The sequence below is a fragment of the Marmota marmota genome, unplaced genomic scaffold (genome assembly GCF_001458135.2).
Source record: "Marmota marmota marmota unplaced genomic scaffold, marMar, whole genome shotgun sequence".
Lineage (NCBI taxonomy): Eukaryota > Metazoa > Chordata > Mammalia > Rodentia > Sciuridae > Marmota > Marmota marmota.
Window position 1 is genome coordinate 26536 of NW_026000001.1, and position 14944 is coordinate 41479.

Sequence of the window (14944 nt, forward strand, 5' to 3'; positions counted from 1 at the left end):
CGCAGCGGCCGCTCACACAGCGACACTCATCGGAGTCCTCCTCCGAGCTGTCCTCGTCTGTGAGGACCAGTGGAATTTCCGATGTCAACATCGCCCCCTGCCGATGGTGCTGACCCGGCCTCGTCCCTCTAGGCCTTACTCACCTCGCGATGGCTTCCCCAACAGCAGGGGACTCGTGTCCCAGAAGGAATTGCTCTCACTCTGCGATGTCGGACATTGGGACCCTGGGAGTGTGGGGTGAGGTGAGCGACGTCGTCGGTGTACCCCAGTTACCGCCCTCAGAGTTCCCCTCATCAGCTCACCGGCGCTTCGCGGCGGGCACGGGCGGCACTGGGCGCCCCAGCCGCGGCCCCTGGCGACAGCAGCAGTCATCGAAAGTGAGGGCAGGCCCGGCCAAAGGGCCCGCACACATGCCGTCCTCTCCGCGCTGGCCCCAGCACACGTCGCGCCGCTCCGGGGAACGCTCTGCGAAGGGAACCGGCCGTCATCGAGGAACCAGAGGCAGGGACCGTCCTCGGTTCCACCCCACCCAAGCCGGTGTGGAGGCCCTGGGGCTCCACCCTATGAACAGGGCCCTGGAGTCGGCCCATCGCCCTCACCCGCCGGGCTCTCGGGGAGCTGGCAGTCGCGGCGGGTGGGCCCGGGCACCCAGGGCGGGCGACACTCGCAGCGGTAGGAGCCCGGTAGGTTGACGCAGCGGCCAGGGCGGCAGGCTGCCGGGTCCTGGCACTCGTCCACGTCTACAGGCAGCGAGGGGATGGGTGGGGGTGGCAGTCACAGTTCGGCCTGGGCCCCGCCCCCTCCCTCTCCCCAGCTGACCGGCCCGGGCCTCACCCATCTCTTCGGGGTTCAGACACTGGCGCTGCGCTGGGCTGTACTCCGCCGGGGGCGTGCAGGCGCAGCGGTAGCCCCCACGCGTGTTCTCACACACTCCGTTCCGGCAGTTGGACTCATCCAGGCATTCGTCTACATCTACAGGGAGAAAAAGTGCCGATGCCAGGGGCAGACCTGCAGGCGGGAGGTTTGCGGGCCTCCGGGCCGCTTCCCCCGAGCCGCCGCGGCGAGCTGGCTCACCAACGCACTCCAGCAGGTTCCCGTCGTAGTAGAAGCCCTGCTTGCAGTAGCACTCGTAGCCAGGCTGTGTGTTCACACACTTGCCCTCCTTGCAGATCTCCGCCCCGAACAACACGCACTCGTCGATGTCTGCGGGTAACCAACCATGGGCGCCCAGCCGCCTATATCTCTAAGCTGTTCGGCCCCGCAGGCAGGCGGAAGGGGTGGGCGGGGCTCACGCAGGGAGGAAAGCCAAACCCCGCGGGAGAAGTTTTTCCCTCCAACCATTCCAGAGTGAAGGACCAGGAGTACAGGGGTGGGGGCGAGCCTGATGTGTGCGCAGAGCCGATCTGGCGCCGCCTACCCCTACGCCAAGCCAGCACCTGGGAGCCAAGCCTGGGGGCCAGGCGGCGGGGGCCGACCTGGTGGAAGAAGCCGCGCTGGGGCTTACCACGATGGGCTGGGATGCCATAGTTGACAATGTTGTTGTCCTGCGTGTAGCCCTTTCCGTCGGGGCAAAGGCTGTGGAACTCAGCTGCAGGGAGGGAAGGAAGGAGGACTGAGTATGAGTCTGCTGGCCAGAGCCAGCACCACATTTCCCAACTATCCAGCAGGGAGCCATTTTCCCCATTTGGTTTCCTGATGCACAAACTAAGGTTCTGGAAAGGGGCCTGCCGGCTCCTGACCTGAGCTGTAGACTGGACAGGGATAGATTTCACAGTGGTCTCCCCATCCGGCCCCCAGTGAGCAACAACACTCCTGCTGGGTGACGTTGGTGGCCAGTACGCTGTCACAGAACACCGTGTCATCGAAGTTAAGGTAGCACTCCTTCTTGTGGTGGGGCTGCTCCACCTCTGAGGGGGAAGGCAGCTCAGAGTCATGCAGATAAACTACCCCCCCACATTTACATTGCCCACCCATCACATCACTGTCCCCCACTTTCCCTGGCCCCCCTTTAGCACCATGTGAGAGCCCTGTTCCTTCCTCCACATGGTTTTCAGGCCCTTGGAAGTCTGGCTCCCCCAGGCAAGAGAGAGATCTTTCTGTTCCCCAAATTCAGGAGGATGGGATCAGGACATCTCTGAAGGCCAGCTGCAGTTCAGGGGAGTTGTCTAGTCTGAGGAGAAAACTGGGAGGATACTCACCCTCACAGCCATGCTGGTCCTGGGTGGGAGTGAAGCCCTCATCACAAACACAAACGTAGGAGCCCTGCAGGTTCTCACAGGCCCCATGGGGCAGGCACAGGCCAGGGTCCTGGCTGCACTCATCTATGTCTGGAGGGAGCAAAGGGAGCAAGAAGCAGGGATAGAAATGGCTCTGACAAGAACCACTGCCTCCTTCCCTGGAGTGTGCCCTGAGGACCTGAAATTCAGAACCTGAATTTCCACTTTGATTTCCACGTACATTCCAGAGAGATGCCCTCTGGTCCACATAGGTGGGTAGGTACACTCACTGCTGTCATCCTTCAATGTCCCCCAATGACAACAGAATGAAGTCCTAACTCAGCTCAGTTTGCTCTCCGAACACCCTTCAGTCCCATCACCCTCCAGCTCCCTTCAGCTCCCTCTAACCCCATGCTCAGGATATCAGTATTGCTCTCCTTGAAACATAACTTCCAGATCTTTGTACTTTGCAAATACTGTTCTTGGGGGGTGAAATACCATCCAATGCCTTTGTCTGAGAACCACTATTATTATGCTTCAAGTCTCAATTCAATGGTCATCTCCCCACTGATTGCTAGTCCAGAACCTTCTTGACACCCTGCACTCTAATGCTGAAAATTAGTTTATCACCACCACCACCACCACCACTGGAGGCTGGGAGCCCTTGGTCATTGCTGAGTACTTAGTACAGAGCACAGAACCTGGCAAACAGTAAGTGCTCAGTTATCTCTTGAGGATGAACACAAGTATGGGTGAGTTGGTAAATTGGACTAACACATCTAGCATAAGGTAAGCATCACAGAAGCACTAATGTCATTATTACTGTTATTCTGTTATTCAGGTGAAAGAATGCAAGGACAGCTGAGTGTAGGATGCATGGATGGATGGATGGAAAGACAGAAAGGCCAGTGTATCTGGGGGATTACTGCACCCTGCCACTCCCCTCAGAAGCCCTCAGCCAATCCCTCATACCTTGACACTTCCTGCCACCCACCAGACGATGCCCCTGGGGGCAGAGACATCTGTAGGAGCCGTTGGTGTTGATGCAGTCACCCCCAATGCAGGCCGCAGGGAAGTCACATTCATCAATGTCTGTAGGAGAACAAGGAGGTGGGGAGTCTCAGGGGCTGAAGCTGCCAAAGTACCCCTCCCTCAATGCCCCGGGAGGCTCCATAGCCCCATACCACATCTGGGATCTGGATGGGGACTAGACCTGGCAGTAAGGGTCCTGGGATAGGGAGGGACAAGCCAGCGCCCCAGCTCTAGGACCCCTCACCTTCACAGTGACTCCGGTCCCTTGACAGATGGTAGCCAGAGAGGCACTGACATTGGAAGGAGCCTGGTGTGTTGGTACAGATGCCATTGTCACATACGCCCCCAGCTTCACACTCATCCACATCTGTAGGACACAGGGGTGTCAGAGGGCCAGGATGATATTAGTCTCTGAGCTCTGCTACTCTTTTTCCATTCCTGCTCATGGCCTGGAGTACCTGAGCTGAGGCCAGCTCCCACGTGTGCCAGTGGCCAAGCCAAGAGCTTTCAGGGCCCCTGGCTAGGTTTGATGCCAAAAAGACCAGGCCTTCATACCCTTCACAGACCCTCACTAAAGAGGCACCCTCCCCGCCCTTCTCCTCATACTGCTCTAGGTTTCCCCAACGATTTATTTATTTTGTATCAGGAATTGAACCTAGGGATGCTTAACCCCTGCCACATCCCCAGACCTTTTAATTTTTATTTTGAGACAGGGTCTCACTAAGTTGCTGAGGCTGGCCTCCAACATTTTTTTTTTTTTTTTTTTGGCGGGAGGGGGGTACCATGGATTGAACTCAGGGGCACTCAACCATTGAGCCATATCCCCAGCCCTATTTTGTATTTTGTTTAGAGACAGGGTCTCACTGAGTTGTTTAACACCTTGCCATTGCTGAGGCTGGCTTTGAACTCATCCTCTTAGCCTCCCAAGACACTTGGATTATAGGCATGTGCCATGGTGCCTGGCTTGGCCTCCAACTTTTGATCTTCTTGCTTCAGCCTGGGATTATAGGTATACACCACCACACCTGGCTTCCCCAGATTTTTAAATGGTGCTCTGCAGTCCACCTACCGTCCCTCTTTCCATCATGAATCCTCTTACCATTCCTTCTCCCTCACCTCTACCTGCCCCTGTGCATCAGTGTCTACCAGGTTCTGCCAAATGCTCCCCTTACCCAGCTCACCCTCCTTGACTGAACAAGCCTCGCCTCAACACTCCATAACTCCCATAGTCCACAGTCATGGGTATGTATGGCCCAAGACTACCAAACTACCAACCCACATGGCCTAGCCTCTACTGACATCTCCAGTAGAGAAGCACAGGGTGCCCATGGGTTTGGATTCCCCTTGGCCAACAAAGGACTCAGAATCTTTCTGCCCAAATGTCTACCCCTAGGTATCATATTCTAGTGGGCAGCACCATCCACTGAATTACCAAACCACATACCTAGAGGGTCTCTCATTCCCCTCTTTTTTTCACCTTGTCTCCTAACCAGCATGCCCAGTTAATCTGCTCCAATATTTCTCTGATGTCTCATCATTTTATGGCCATTTTGAGGTGACTACTCTCATTTCTTCCACTACTGTCTGGCTTCTGTTCCTTCTCATTGTTTTTTGCTCTACTAATTCCTATCGGTCCTTTAACACAACTCAGGTTTCCTTCCTCCCAGTCCAGTGCTGGTTTCCAAGGAGCATCCCAGCTCCTTCCAGCTCCCAGCTCTAGTACAGTCTGTGTCTTCGGTCCTCTGAATCCCAACCCTTAGCCCACGGCTTGGTGCACAGTAAACATTAGTGCAGGGGTGCCCATCACCCTGTGTTTGATATATTTTTTTTACCTTCAAATTTAAGAGACATGCATTGCAAACGCAGTTTCAAGCACTGCCTCCTAAGACTTCCTACTGGAAACTCTGCAGCCCCTTTGCTGAGAAAATGATTGAATAAAAGAGCTGGGGAATGAATTGGTCACCTCGCGTCCACCCATCATTTTACAGACAGGGCGACTACAATGCCTGGCTTCAGCGCCCAAGCTGTTGGAGGGTAGCAATCGGGGCGTGCAGGAGCTCACCCACGCAACTGCGGCCATCTGGCGCCGGTGTGTAACCCTGGGCACAGGTGCATCGGAAGGAACCCGGAAGGTTCTCGCACCAGCCGGGTGAACAGGGACTGCCCTCCGAGCACTCGTTGATGTCTGCAGCGTAGAGAGCTCGCTTCAGACTCTGCGGCACCGTCGGATGCGCGTTGTCGAGAAATCTCCGCCTGGGCTTGGCGGCGGGGCGCTCCCTTCTCAGGACGCTCCGCCCACGAGGCACCTTTTGCTGCCCCTAGTCCTGCCCCCGCCCCATCCGGGAAGGGCTCCACCCATTAGCCTTCCAGTCCCCGCTCTCACCGCGGCAGGCCCCGCCCCCCTGGCTGCGGTAGCCAGGTTGACACGCAATGCATTTGAAGCTCCCGGGTTTGTTCTCGCATTTGCCATCGGGGCAGGAGCTAGGGTCCCGACACTCGTCAATGTCTGCACAGGAGAAAGGAGGAGGACCCGTCTGGGCACAAGTTGGCTGGTCCGGCGCTCAGGGTACTTGGAAGGCCTCTCTCCAACACAAATCAAGAACAGGATGCTTGGGGCTTCCGAACCCCGATCTGAGAGGCTCAGAACTGGGCAGAGATTACTGCAGGCTCCCGCCCCCATCCCAGGTGAAGAGACATCTGGGATCCACCCTTTGGTGTGGATGGGTCCCCACCTTCGCACACCGGCGGTCGGGAGGCTTTGAGTCGGTAGCCTGGGTAGCAGTTGCACTTATAGTGACCGGGAAAGTTGATGCAGAAGCCACCGTCGCCGCACAGATGAGGTTTTGCGCACTCATTCAGGTCTGAGCGGGAGAAAGGCGTCGGGAAAAGAGGGCGGAGGAAGGGTTAACCGGAGCATAGGAGAGGAGAGCTTTCCACCCAAGAAACTGAGTACTGCCCCTGTGCCCACGGCGCTCACCCACGCACGAGCGCCCCCCGGCGCCCACGTGCAGGCGGTAGCCTCGGTTGCAGTGGCAGTTGTAGGAACCTCCAGTGTTCATGCAGATTCCCCTCCCCGGGCCGCAGGGCTCCGCCTCACATTCGTTCACGTCTGAGAAGGACGGGTGGGCCAGGAGACATCAAAGGGAAGTTTTGAGCCAGGGCTCCCGCAGAGCCACCTGCGTGCGCGCCCGCCCGCCTACTCAGCGCTGCGTGGCGCTCACCTACCTACGCAGTAGCGGTGCTGCGGATGCGACCGGTAGCCCGGGTTGCAGTGGCAGGAGTAGTCCGAGGGGCCCGGGATGCACTCTCCGTGGCCACAGATATTTTGGTTCAGTCGGCACTCATCGGTTTCTGCAGGCACGGGTGAGTCAGGGGGCAAAGAGGGCGCATTCACCTGCCACGGCCCCAGGGCAGACCCTGACATCCAGACCCACAGACCCGGATACCTAAACCAGGTCACCAGGTGACTTCAGGTTCCTGCACACCCCTATTTCAATCCTAGGATTTCCTACACTTCATCCCAGATAGCCCCCATATCATGATCCCAGGTAGTCCCAAACAAGGACCCTAGGTACCTGACATCCCTATCACCTTTATACCAAGACCTTTCATACTTCCATTCCCATTCACTCCAAGAGCCTGACCTCCAGTCACCTGAAACCAAACCACATCCCCTCAGGGTCTCAGTTGTCCCAATATCCTTCCCCAAGGGGCTTGAAATCCCATTCTCCCCAGTCATCCTATAGCCTCAATCACACCAATATCCTTTAACCAGTGACTTTAACACCCCTTCCCCCAGGGACCTGGGTGCTCCACTCCAGAATGGATGATTACCTGCCTTCCCAAGGCAGTTAGGAGACCTTTCCTGGGAATCCTAACTTTCATCACAGCTGTGCACACGTGGTCAGATGCAGGAACATTCCTCACCCAGTTTGTCACCAAGCTCAGGATTCCCTGCTTCCTCTTCCTCCCTCTTTTTGATCCCAAGATCCAATAGTTTCATCTCAAGCACACCCCCATTGACCCCCATCATGACCCCAGGAGTGGTGTTGACCTCTGCTCTGACCCACTCCTACCTGACCCACTAGTAGGCTTCTGCAGGCTGCTCTCCTCCCCTGGAGTATTTCTCCAGGTCTCCTTAACATCCTCCCCAGGTGCCTCATCCTTCACATTCCCACAGCCCTGGGGCAGCCACCTTCCACCTGAGCCCTAACTCCAGGAGCACATCTAGGTTCAGAGTTTCAGGTTGACAGCTCCCTTGTGGCTTTGGAGCCCATGCCAACACAAGCTTGACTTTGGCTCAGTTGTGTGACCTAGAGCAAATTACTGAGACTGTCTCAACCTCAGTTTTCTCATCTGGAAAAGGAGGCAACAAGGCTCACTTTTCAGCATGAGAAGATTAAGTGATATTTGGTCTGTAAACTCTTTAGACAGTGCCTGGCACAGAGGGATTGCTCAGTCTGAGCTAGCAATTATTTTGATGTTCAGTCCTTTCAGACATTTCCCATAGCCTGTGGCATCAAACCCAAGCCTCTTAACAAGCCTCCACGCACTGGGCTTTCCCTGGCTCAGAAACACCCATCTGTGTCTGGTTTCTCTCTCCTCCACCCAGTGCTTCATACTTCCATGCCTTTACCCAAACTTCTCTTCCCTGGGAATGTTCTTTTCCTCAACCTGCATGCCCCTCCCTTCCCCACTCCTCTTGAATTTCTAATCCTCTTTAAAACCCTGCATGGTTTTCTCTCATTGATATCCTAAATATTATCACAACCCCCAGACTTTCTTCCTCCTTCTCTGATTTATTTTTTCATAGCATTTATAAGAAATACTAGGTGTTTTTTTCCCCCTGATTGATCTGGTTTTTGTCTGCTCTGTAAAGACAGGAAATTCTTCTCTATTTTTGTTCCCCCCAGCATCCCAAGCACCTCAACAGTGCTGGCAAATAGCAGGTATTCAATAAACACAGGTCAAATGAGTGAAAGCTCTCAGACTGTCTACCATGCTGCTTGGGCCATTTAAGGGTGCGGTGGAATCCCTCTTTCACCAGGACTTCCCAGAGCCCAGCCCTGGTCAAGTGTTAGCCTGTTAATGCTACAATATGATTGGAGGGGGACCGGGGGTGCGGAAATTAAGTTGGGGGTCATGACCTTGCCAAGCAGACCTTACCTGTGACCTGAGTTGGGGCGATTTCCACCGCACTTCGGGAGGGGGGTAAGTCCGGCAGGAACCAGCGCATAGTAGGTGGTGAAGGGCGGGACATCAGCTCTGCAGGCAGCACCCAAGGCTCCTAAGAGACTGAGCCTCCCTTGTCCCCCCAGGTCTTACCCCAGCTTCACTGCCCCCCAGTGCCTAGGCTGTTAACTCCCCCCAACCCCAGACTTAGCCCCTGAGAATTGCTCCCTGAAGCGCCCAGCTCACCTGGATAGGGTCGCGCAGGAGAGGTGGTGGCTGTAGGGTGGCTCTGCTGCAAAGACCGCTCCTCACTCACTGGCTGTGGGTGACAGCAGCATAAACCCTACCTGAATCCCTCACCTTCCCTGCCTCTCCCACCTGGGTTCTCATACTCACTGGGTCGGTGGTCACCCCTAAAAGGGAAAAAAATAGGGATATTAAACACTGGGGTGTGAGTCATATCTGTATGCTTAGGGTCTCTCTCTCCTTTTTTAAATATTTATTTTTTAGTTTTAGGTGGTCACAATATCTTTATTTTACATTTAGTGGTGCTGGGGATCCAACCCAGTGCCTCGTGCATGCTAGGCAAGCACTCTACCACTGAGCCACAACCCCAGTCCCTCCTTTTTTTTTTTGGTACCAGGGATTGAATCCAGAGTGGCTTAACTACTGAGCCACATTCCCAGCCCTTTATTTATTTTTTATTTTTTTAAAGAGAGAGAGAGAGAATTTTTTAATATTTATTTTTTAGCTTTTGGCGGACACAACATCTTTGTTTGTATGTGGTGCTGAGGATCGAACCCGGGCTGCACACATGCCAGGCGAGCGCGCTACCTCTTGAGCCACATCCCTAGCCCCCCTTTATTTATTTTTATTTTTTATTTAGAGACAGGGTCTCACTAAGTTGCTTAAGGGCCTCTCTGAATTGTTGAGGCTGTCTTTGAACCTGTAATTCTCCTACCTCAGCCTCTCCAACTGCAAGAATTATGGGCATGCACATCTGTTTCAGGCTATGGTTAGGGTCTCTAAGAGTCCAACAGTCATGTCTCTGGGTCAAGGGTCTAGAGATAGCTCCTGGAGTTAGGCTGTGTTACTTGGTGGTCTGAGGAGCAATGGTTGAGGTCCTTGGGTTACAGATCAAGGCTTAGGAGGCTATGCCCCAGGGTCAAATTTCTGGGTCCAGTCTGGGAGGATCAGTGTTTCAGGAAAGGGATTAGGAGTTAGGGCTTAGACGGAGAGGTCATATGTGTGGATCAAGGGTCAAGGGATCAAGCCAGACCTCTGTCTTCCTCTGTGTCCTCAGGTGGTGGTGCCCTGCTGGGGCTCTCAGGGAGCTGTTGGGGCTTGGGTGGCCCATCAGGGTGCAGGAAAAGGGAAAAGTCACTTTCACCCTGGATGGTGAGGGTTTGGTGGGAGGTGAGGATGTGGTACCCCTTCCCAGCTGGGCAGATCTCCTTGAAGGCAGCTGTGGTCAAGACAGCAGACACAAAAGTGGGTGTTTTCCAGACAGAAAACACCCCACCCCCACCCCTGCCACCCTACAAGCCCCCTGCATACCGGTGCCATCTGCTGGGCAGCGCTGACACCGCGCACCCCAGGCCTTGCCCACACTGCAGCAGCAGAGCTGTCGGGTAAGGCGCGTGGTCAGGGGGTGCTGGCACTGGTGCTCAGGACTCACCAGGCGGAAACACAGGCTCTTCTCCTCTGGCTTGTCTGCTGCAGGGGGTAGTGGGCAGCATGGGCTTCTGGGACCAACTATTGCTCACATCCCTCTGTCCATCTGCTCCAGACCTTGCTTCTCTAGCCCATCCCCATGTGGCTAATGTGACTCCTGAAATCTACAAGACTATTGACCCCTGATTCTAGCTGCTCTGGACTTTACCCCCCTTCCCATTAAGCCCCTGATCTATAGGACCCTGACTTCATATAAGCCTTGATGTCATATGACCTCTTACCTAAGATCTCATATGTCCTCTGACCCCTTTGATCACTGATCCTGTCTTCTCTGGGTTTTGTTTCTCCTGCAGTCAATGCATGACCCCCTTCTGATCTCTTCTGACCTGACTCTCGATCCTGGGAGCTCCTCCCCTCCCACCTGTGCCTCGTAACCTCCAAGGACCCTGTGTCTCACCAATGCACTGTGTTCGAGAGGGGCCCAAGCTATGGCCAGGTGGGCAGACGCAGCGATAGGAGCCAGGGTTGTTGAGGCAATCACCATGACGACACATGCCTGGCATCGCGCATTCGTTGATGTCTGTGGTAAGTGAGAATTTGGTTTCTCTAGTCTGGAGCCATAAGGTGACAGCAAGCTGTTCCAAGACCCTCAGAGTCCTACCCCAACTCTGTCTCTTCCCTTGCCCACCTTGAGACCTTCCCCACCCACAACAGGCCCGCCCCTCCCCAAGCCCACAGAATCTCCTACTGGCCATACCCTGGCAATGAGTGCTGTTGAGCCTCTTGTAGCCCTGGGGGCAGTCTGCACCCACCTCCCCACGGACAGGCCCAGGCTTCTGCACCCCTGTGTCTGCAGAGAGAGGACAGCATGGCAGGGGAATAGGGGGACACTGCAGGTCTCTTTGGAGGGAAAAGAGGCCACGGGGGAGGCCAGAGGGAAGGGAGGGAGGAATTTGGGGCCACTGGGCTGGAGACTTCTATGGCAGAGGTGGGAGGAGGATGGGATGGGTGGCCCTGTGGGGGAGCCCCACTGAGACCAGGCACTCACACTGCAGCTGGGGGCACTTGTGGCACTTGTTCTGGCCCCAGGCGGTGCCAATGCTCCCGCAGCAGTCTTCCTGCTTGGTGAGGCCTGGTAGGGGGTTGCTGCCACACTAGGGATAGGGGTTGGGGGTGAGGTCACAGAGTGCCCTGCTCTCACTCACCTCCCTCCTGGGGCCCTTTCCCTGTCCCGCTCCTGGACCTCAACCTGCAGACCCTTATGCAATTTTAATGAGTTGGGCAGGGAGACCCTGAGAAACCAAAGGGCGGTGCCCTTGGGACTGTGGATTCACTCACTGGCTGCTTGGGCAGCGTGTCCTGGAAGCAGCGGCCCAAGGGCTTTTGGGTGGGTGGCCGTGGGTGCGGGGGCTTGGGGTGCGGCAGCAGAAGCTGGGCCGCGGCCGGGCCTTCGGAGTTGGACCCCTCGATGCGGTGCACTTGGACTGAGGCCTCGGGCGGGTGGTGGACACGCACGTTCACCACGGGGGGCGGGGCCTGCACTGGGGGTGGGATGCAGTGGCCTCAGGGCTGCCTTGTCAGGGGGGTTGCAGCCTTGAGGTTCTCCTGGGCTGCCCCCCGCCAGGGTTTGGTCATATCCATGCTCGCCCACCTCGAGCCCCTCGGGTTTGCCCATCCTCCAGTACCTTCTGCTGAGGTCTGTCCTGGCCCTGGCCCGAGGGGCACCAGGAAGGCCGCATGCTGCGCAGGGGGCCCCTCCCCTGGCCCAGGAGGGTCTGCGATCACCTGCACCGCGTAGATGGCGTGCTTGCTGGCCACAGGCTCGCCCTCAGGAGCCAGGGGTGGTAACGCGCCTGTGGACAGGGCTCCAGCCCGGCCCAGCCCTGGACCTGAACTGCCGGTGGCCGCGCCAGCTCCTCCAGCGGGCACCTGGCAGAAGCGCCCGGTGAAGTCCGGGGGACACAGACACTGGTTTCGGGAGGAGCACTGGCCGCCGTTCATACAGGGCAGAGGGCACACCACTGCGGGTGAGGGAGGTGGATCAGGGCCTGTGCTGAGCCCAGCCCACAGGCCTCCCCTCTCCCATGTCCTGTCCCCCCACCTTCCTTGTCACCCACTGGCTCCATCCTTCTTGGGAAACTGAATTTGAAAATGTATCACACACATGGAAACTGCCCTCTCTAGGTCCCAACACCCTATACCCATGGTGGGTTCTGGAGTTTTAAGTTTCTAACTTAAATTCTAGCCATGCCGTGAGCCAGATGTGTGACCCTGAGCAACTTCCTTCCCCTGCCCTTGCTACGGTGCCCTCGTGCATGGAGATGTGTCCATTCAGTGAGGCAAGAACTGTACAAATGCTTAGCACAGTGCAGTTCACACAGAGAAGTAGCAAATGATGGTGACCATCAGGAGGGAGCAGCCTGCTCTTCCTCTGGCTTTCCTCTGGAGCCTTCCCTGGGCATGGGAGTTCTCCCTAGTGCCTCCTCCTCTTCTCCCTCCACTCTCCCTCTAATTCAGGCCTCAGCCTCTCTTTCTACTGGCTGTCTCTCCCCTGCCTTCTACCTTGCCCCTCCAGCCCCCACCTCATCACTGCGAATGATGTCCCATCTCTGAATACAACCATGGCCCCTCCAGGACCTTTCTTGGGCATCTACACCAGGGATACTGTTAGAAATCAGTACCTCAGAACCTGGGCTCACTGTGCATAAGTGACCCTCAAGGTTCCACTCCTCTTGCTCCTGCCTGTTCCACCTTTCAGTCTCAGTAATGTCCCATGAGCCCATCTCCCCTGCTTCCTATGGCCTTGGTCCCTCCCGACTCTGGCCCTGCTACTCAGACCCTCCATGGCTTCTTGCCTCCTTCCTACCTGTCCGCAATCCCATAATCCCTGGAGAATGCCCCCTCAGATTAAACTCTGACATGGCACACCCCTGCTCACTGCTTTTGTCCTTGCCTAGACATGGGAGGCTCGCACAGCCAGAACCTTAAACCATCTACCTCTGCTCTTTGGAGAGCAGGGCCTGGTGGGCCCCAGCTCTAGGTCTCAAAGGAGGTTCATGGGGATGAATGAAGGTGTGACTGAGCAAGAGGTGAGAACTTTCTGTTGCTTTGTCACATATGACATGTGCTTCTAGTCTGGGGCCCTGAGTTCCTGAGAAAGCTCCAGTCCTGCTCCTGTCTTCGCTAAGGCTGCCCTCACTTCCCAGGGTGAGAAGGTGACTTTGTTGCTCTCCTGGACACCTGAAAGGGTCTTATAGGGACAGCCTTCATTCCTGGCCATGGGGGTTGGGCTGAGCATCCCAGCCCATCCTGCCCGGCCCCTGGGGACCAGGCCTCCCAGGGCAGAAGAGGTGTGTCCTGGGCCTGGGGAGGCAGGATCCTCTCCTTCCTGCCTCCCAGTGACTCACCCATAGTGGTGAGAGTGACCTCCCAGTGACACCCGCCCACTGTGGCCTGGGCACTGAGCCTGGGGGATGTGGGCAGCACGGATGGAGACAGCGGCCTGCACAGGATGGCTAGTGGGTCTGGGAGGCCAGGCACACACATGCTCACATACAGTCATCAGGTCACACACAGAGAGAGACTCCTGACACCATCAAGGCTCACTAGGTAAACACTCCCATACACTCCTGGACAGTGACTTAGACACACGGAGACAGCAACACAAGGCCCAGACTAATCACAGTGTGCCACTCCAAAGCTTCATCTTGCTCCCTACACACAGGGACCACGAGCGCGCACACGCGCGCGCGCGCGCGCACACACACACACACACACACACACACACACCCTCCATCTCCTGGGAACTGTGAATCCCTGGAGTAGGGTTCCTCAGGTCTGGAGTGGGTGAGTGAGCAGGGGACTGTATGAGAGGGGCTGTTTTGCTGGTGCCATCTTGGGCTCGGCCTAATTACCCTGTCCAGGAGGGTAATTACTGCTGGGACACCTCCCCCAGCCTGGCCCACAGGCCCTGGGGGAGGAGGCCCAAGCCCCAGGCCTGGTCCTGTGAACAGAGAGCTGTAGAGAGGGTGGGCTCTGGGCTGAAGGGGAGGTCCTAAGGGCCTGGGGTAGGGTGGGGAGACTCTGAGTACCTCTGAGTACCTTTGAGGGAGAGATGTTGAGAGACACAGGAAAAGGAGGGACTGAGGACCTAAACCAGTCCCCACCTCCAGGCCTGCACCCCATGTCTTAGGTCTCAACCCCCCTCCTCTCAGACTTTGCCAATGACTGACGCCCTCACCCCCAGAAAACACAGGTGTCTACTCCTGGCAGGGCCTGCTTTAGACATTTTTAAAAGACAGGAAAATATTTCTCTCTCTCTCTCTCTCTCTCTCTCTTAGGCTTTCTGCCTTGCTCATATCTCTGAAAAACCTCTGCACTCCTTCTCAGAACTCACACCTTCCAGGAAGCTGGTGTCATCCAGGACCCCATCCTAGGCCCCAACCTTAACCCAAAGCTTCAGAGGCCAGGCCTCCATAGTCCTCCAACTCTGGCCTTCAGGACTGCAGTCTCCCAAGCTACTAATGCCCTCGGGGCCGAGATTTCTGCTCTCTGTACCCCCAGCTCCCCACCTTTATGCATGAGGCTCCACTCTGTGTCCCACCTGGTCCTGGCGCCTGTCCTTCCCGGCTTCCCCCAGCCCGAGCCCCTGGCCCTCACCCACGCGGAAGCCGGAGCCCGTGAGTGTGTCGGTGCTGTGGCCGTTCTCTCCGATGAGCGTCATGTTGGAGCCCTGCTGGCAGCTGTCCCGACACTGGCCTTTGAGACAGGTCCGCTTGCAGATCACCGGCGCGAAGACCACCTTGAAGCGCTCGCGGGCCAGCGCCCCGCCCCCGCCGGCGCCCCGCTCT

At 56.5% G+C, this 14944-nt stretch overlaps 1 protein-coding gene across 1 annotated transcript in view; it reads right to left on the minus strand.

Annotated features, from left to right (window-relative positions):
- The window catches only part of Ltbp3 (latent transforming growth factor beta binding protein 3), a 16500-nt gene extending 1562 nt beyond the window's left edge, over positions 1-14938 (minus strand). The window contains 28 exon segments of the mRNA XM_015503099.2: positions 2-57; positions 144-224; positions 303-351; positions 353-465; positions 600-740; positions 835-972; positions 1075-1203; positions 1505-1588; positions 1740-1907; positions 2199-2327; positions 3189-3308; positions 3493-3615; positions 5311-5433; positions 5632-5754; positions 5981-6109; positions 6226-6357; positions 6474-6599; positions 8415-8513; positions 8667-8739; positions 8817-8833; positions 9700-9885; positions 9978-10136; positions 10552-10674; positions 10852-10944; positions 11143-11248; positions 11433-11635; positions 11780-12115; positions 14754-14938. Coding sequence (XP_015358585.1) covers positions 2-57; positions 144-224; positions 303-351; positions 353-465; positions 600-740; positions 835-972; positions 1075-1203; positions 1505-1588; positions 1740-1907; positions 2199-2327; positions 3189-3308; positions 3493-3615; positions 5311-5433; positions 5632-5754; positions 5981-6109; positions 6226-6357; positions 6474-6599; positions 8415-8513; positions 8667-8739; positions 8817-8833; positions 9700-9885; positions 9978-10136; positions 10552-10674; positions 10852-10944; positions 11143-11248; positions 11433-11635; positions 11780-12115; positions 14754-14817 — 3423 coding nt within the window. The 5' untranslated portion in view covers positions 14818-14938.
- Between the last annotated feature and the right edge of the window lie 6 nt (positions 14939-14944).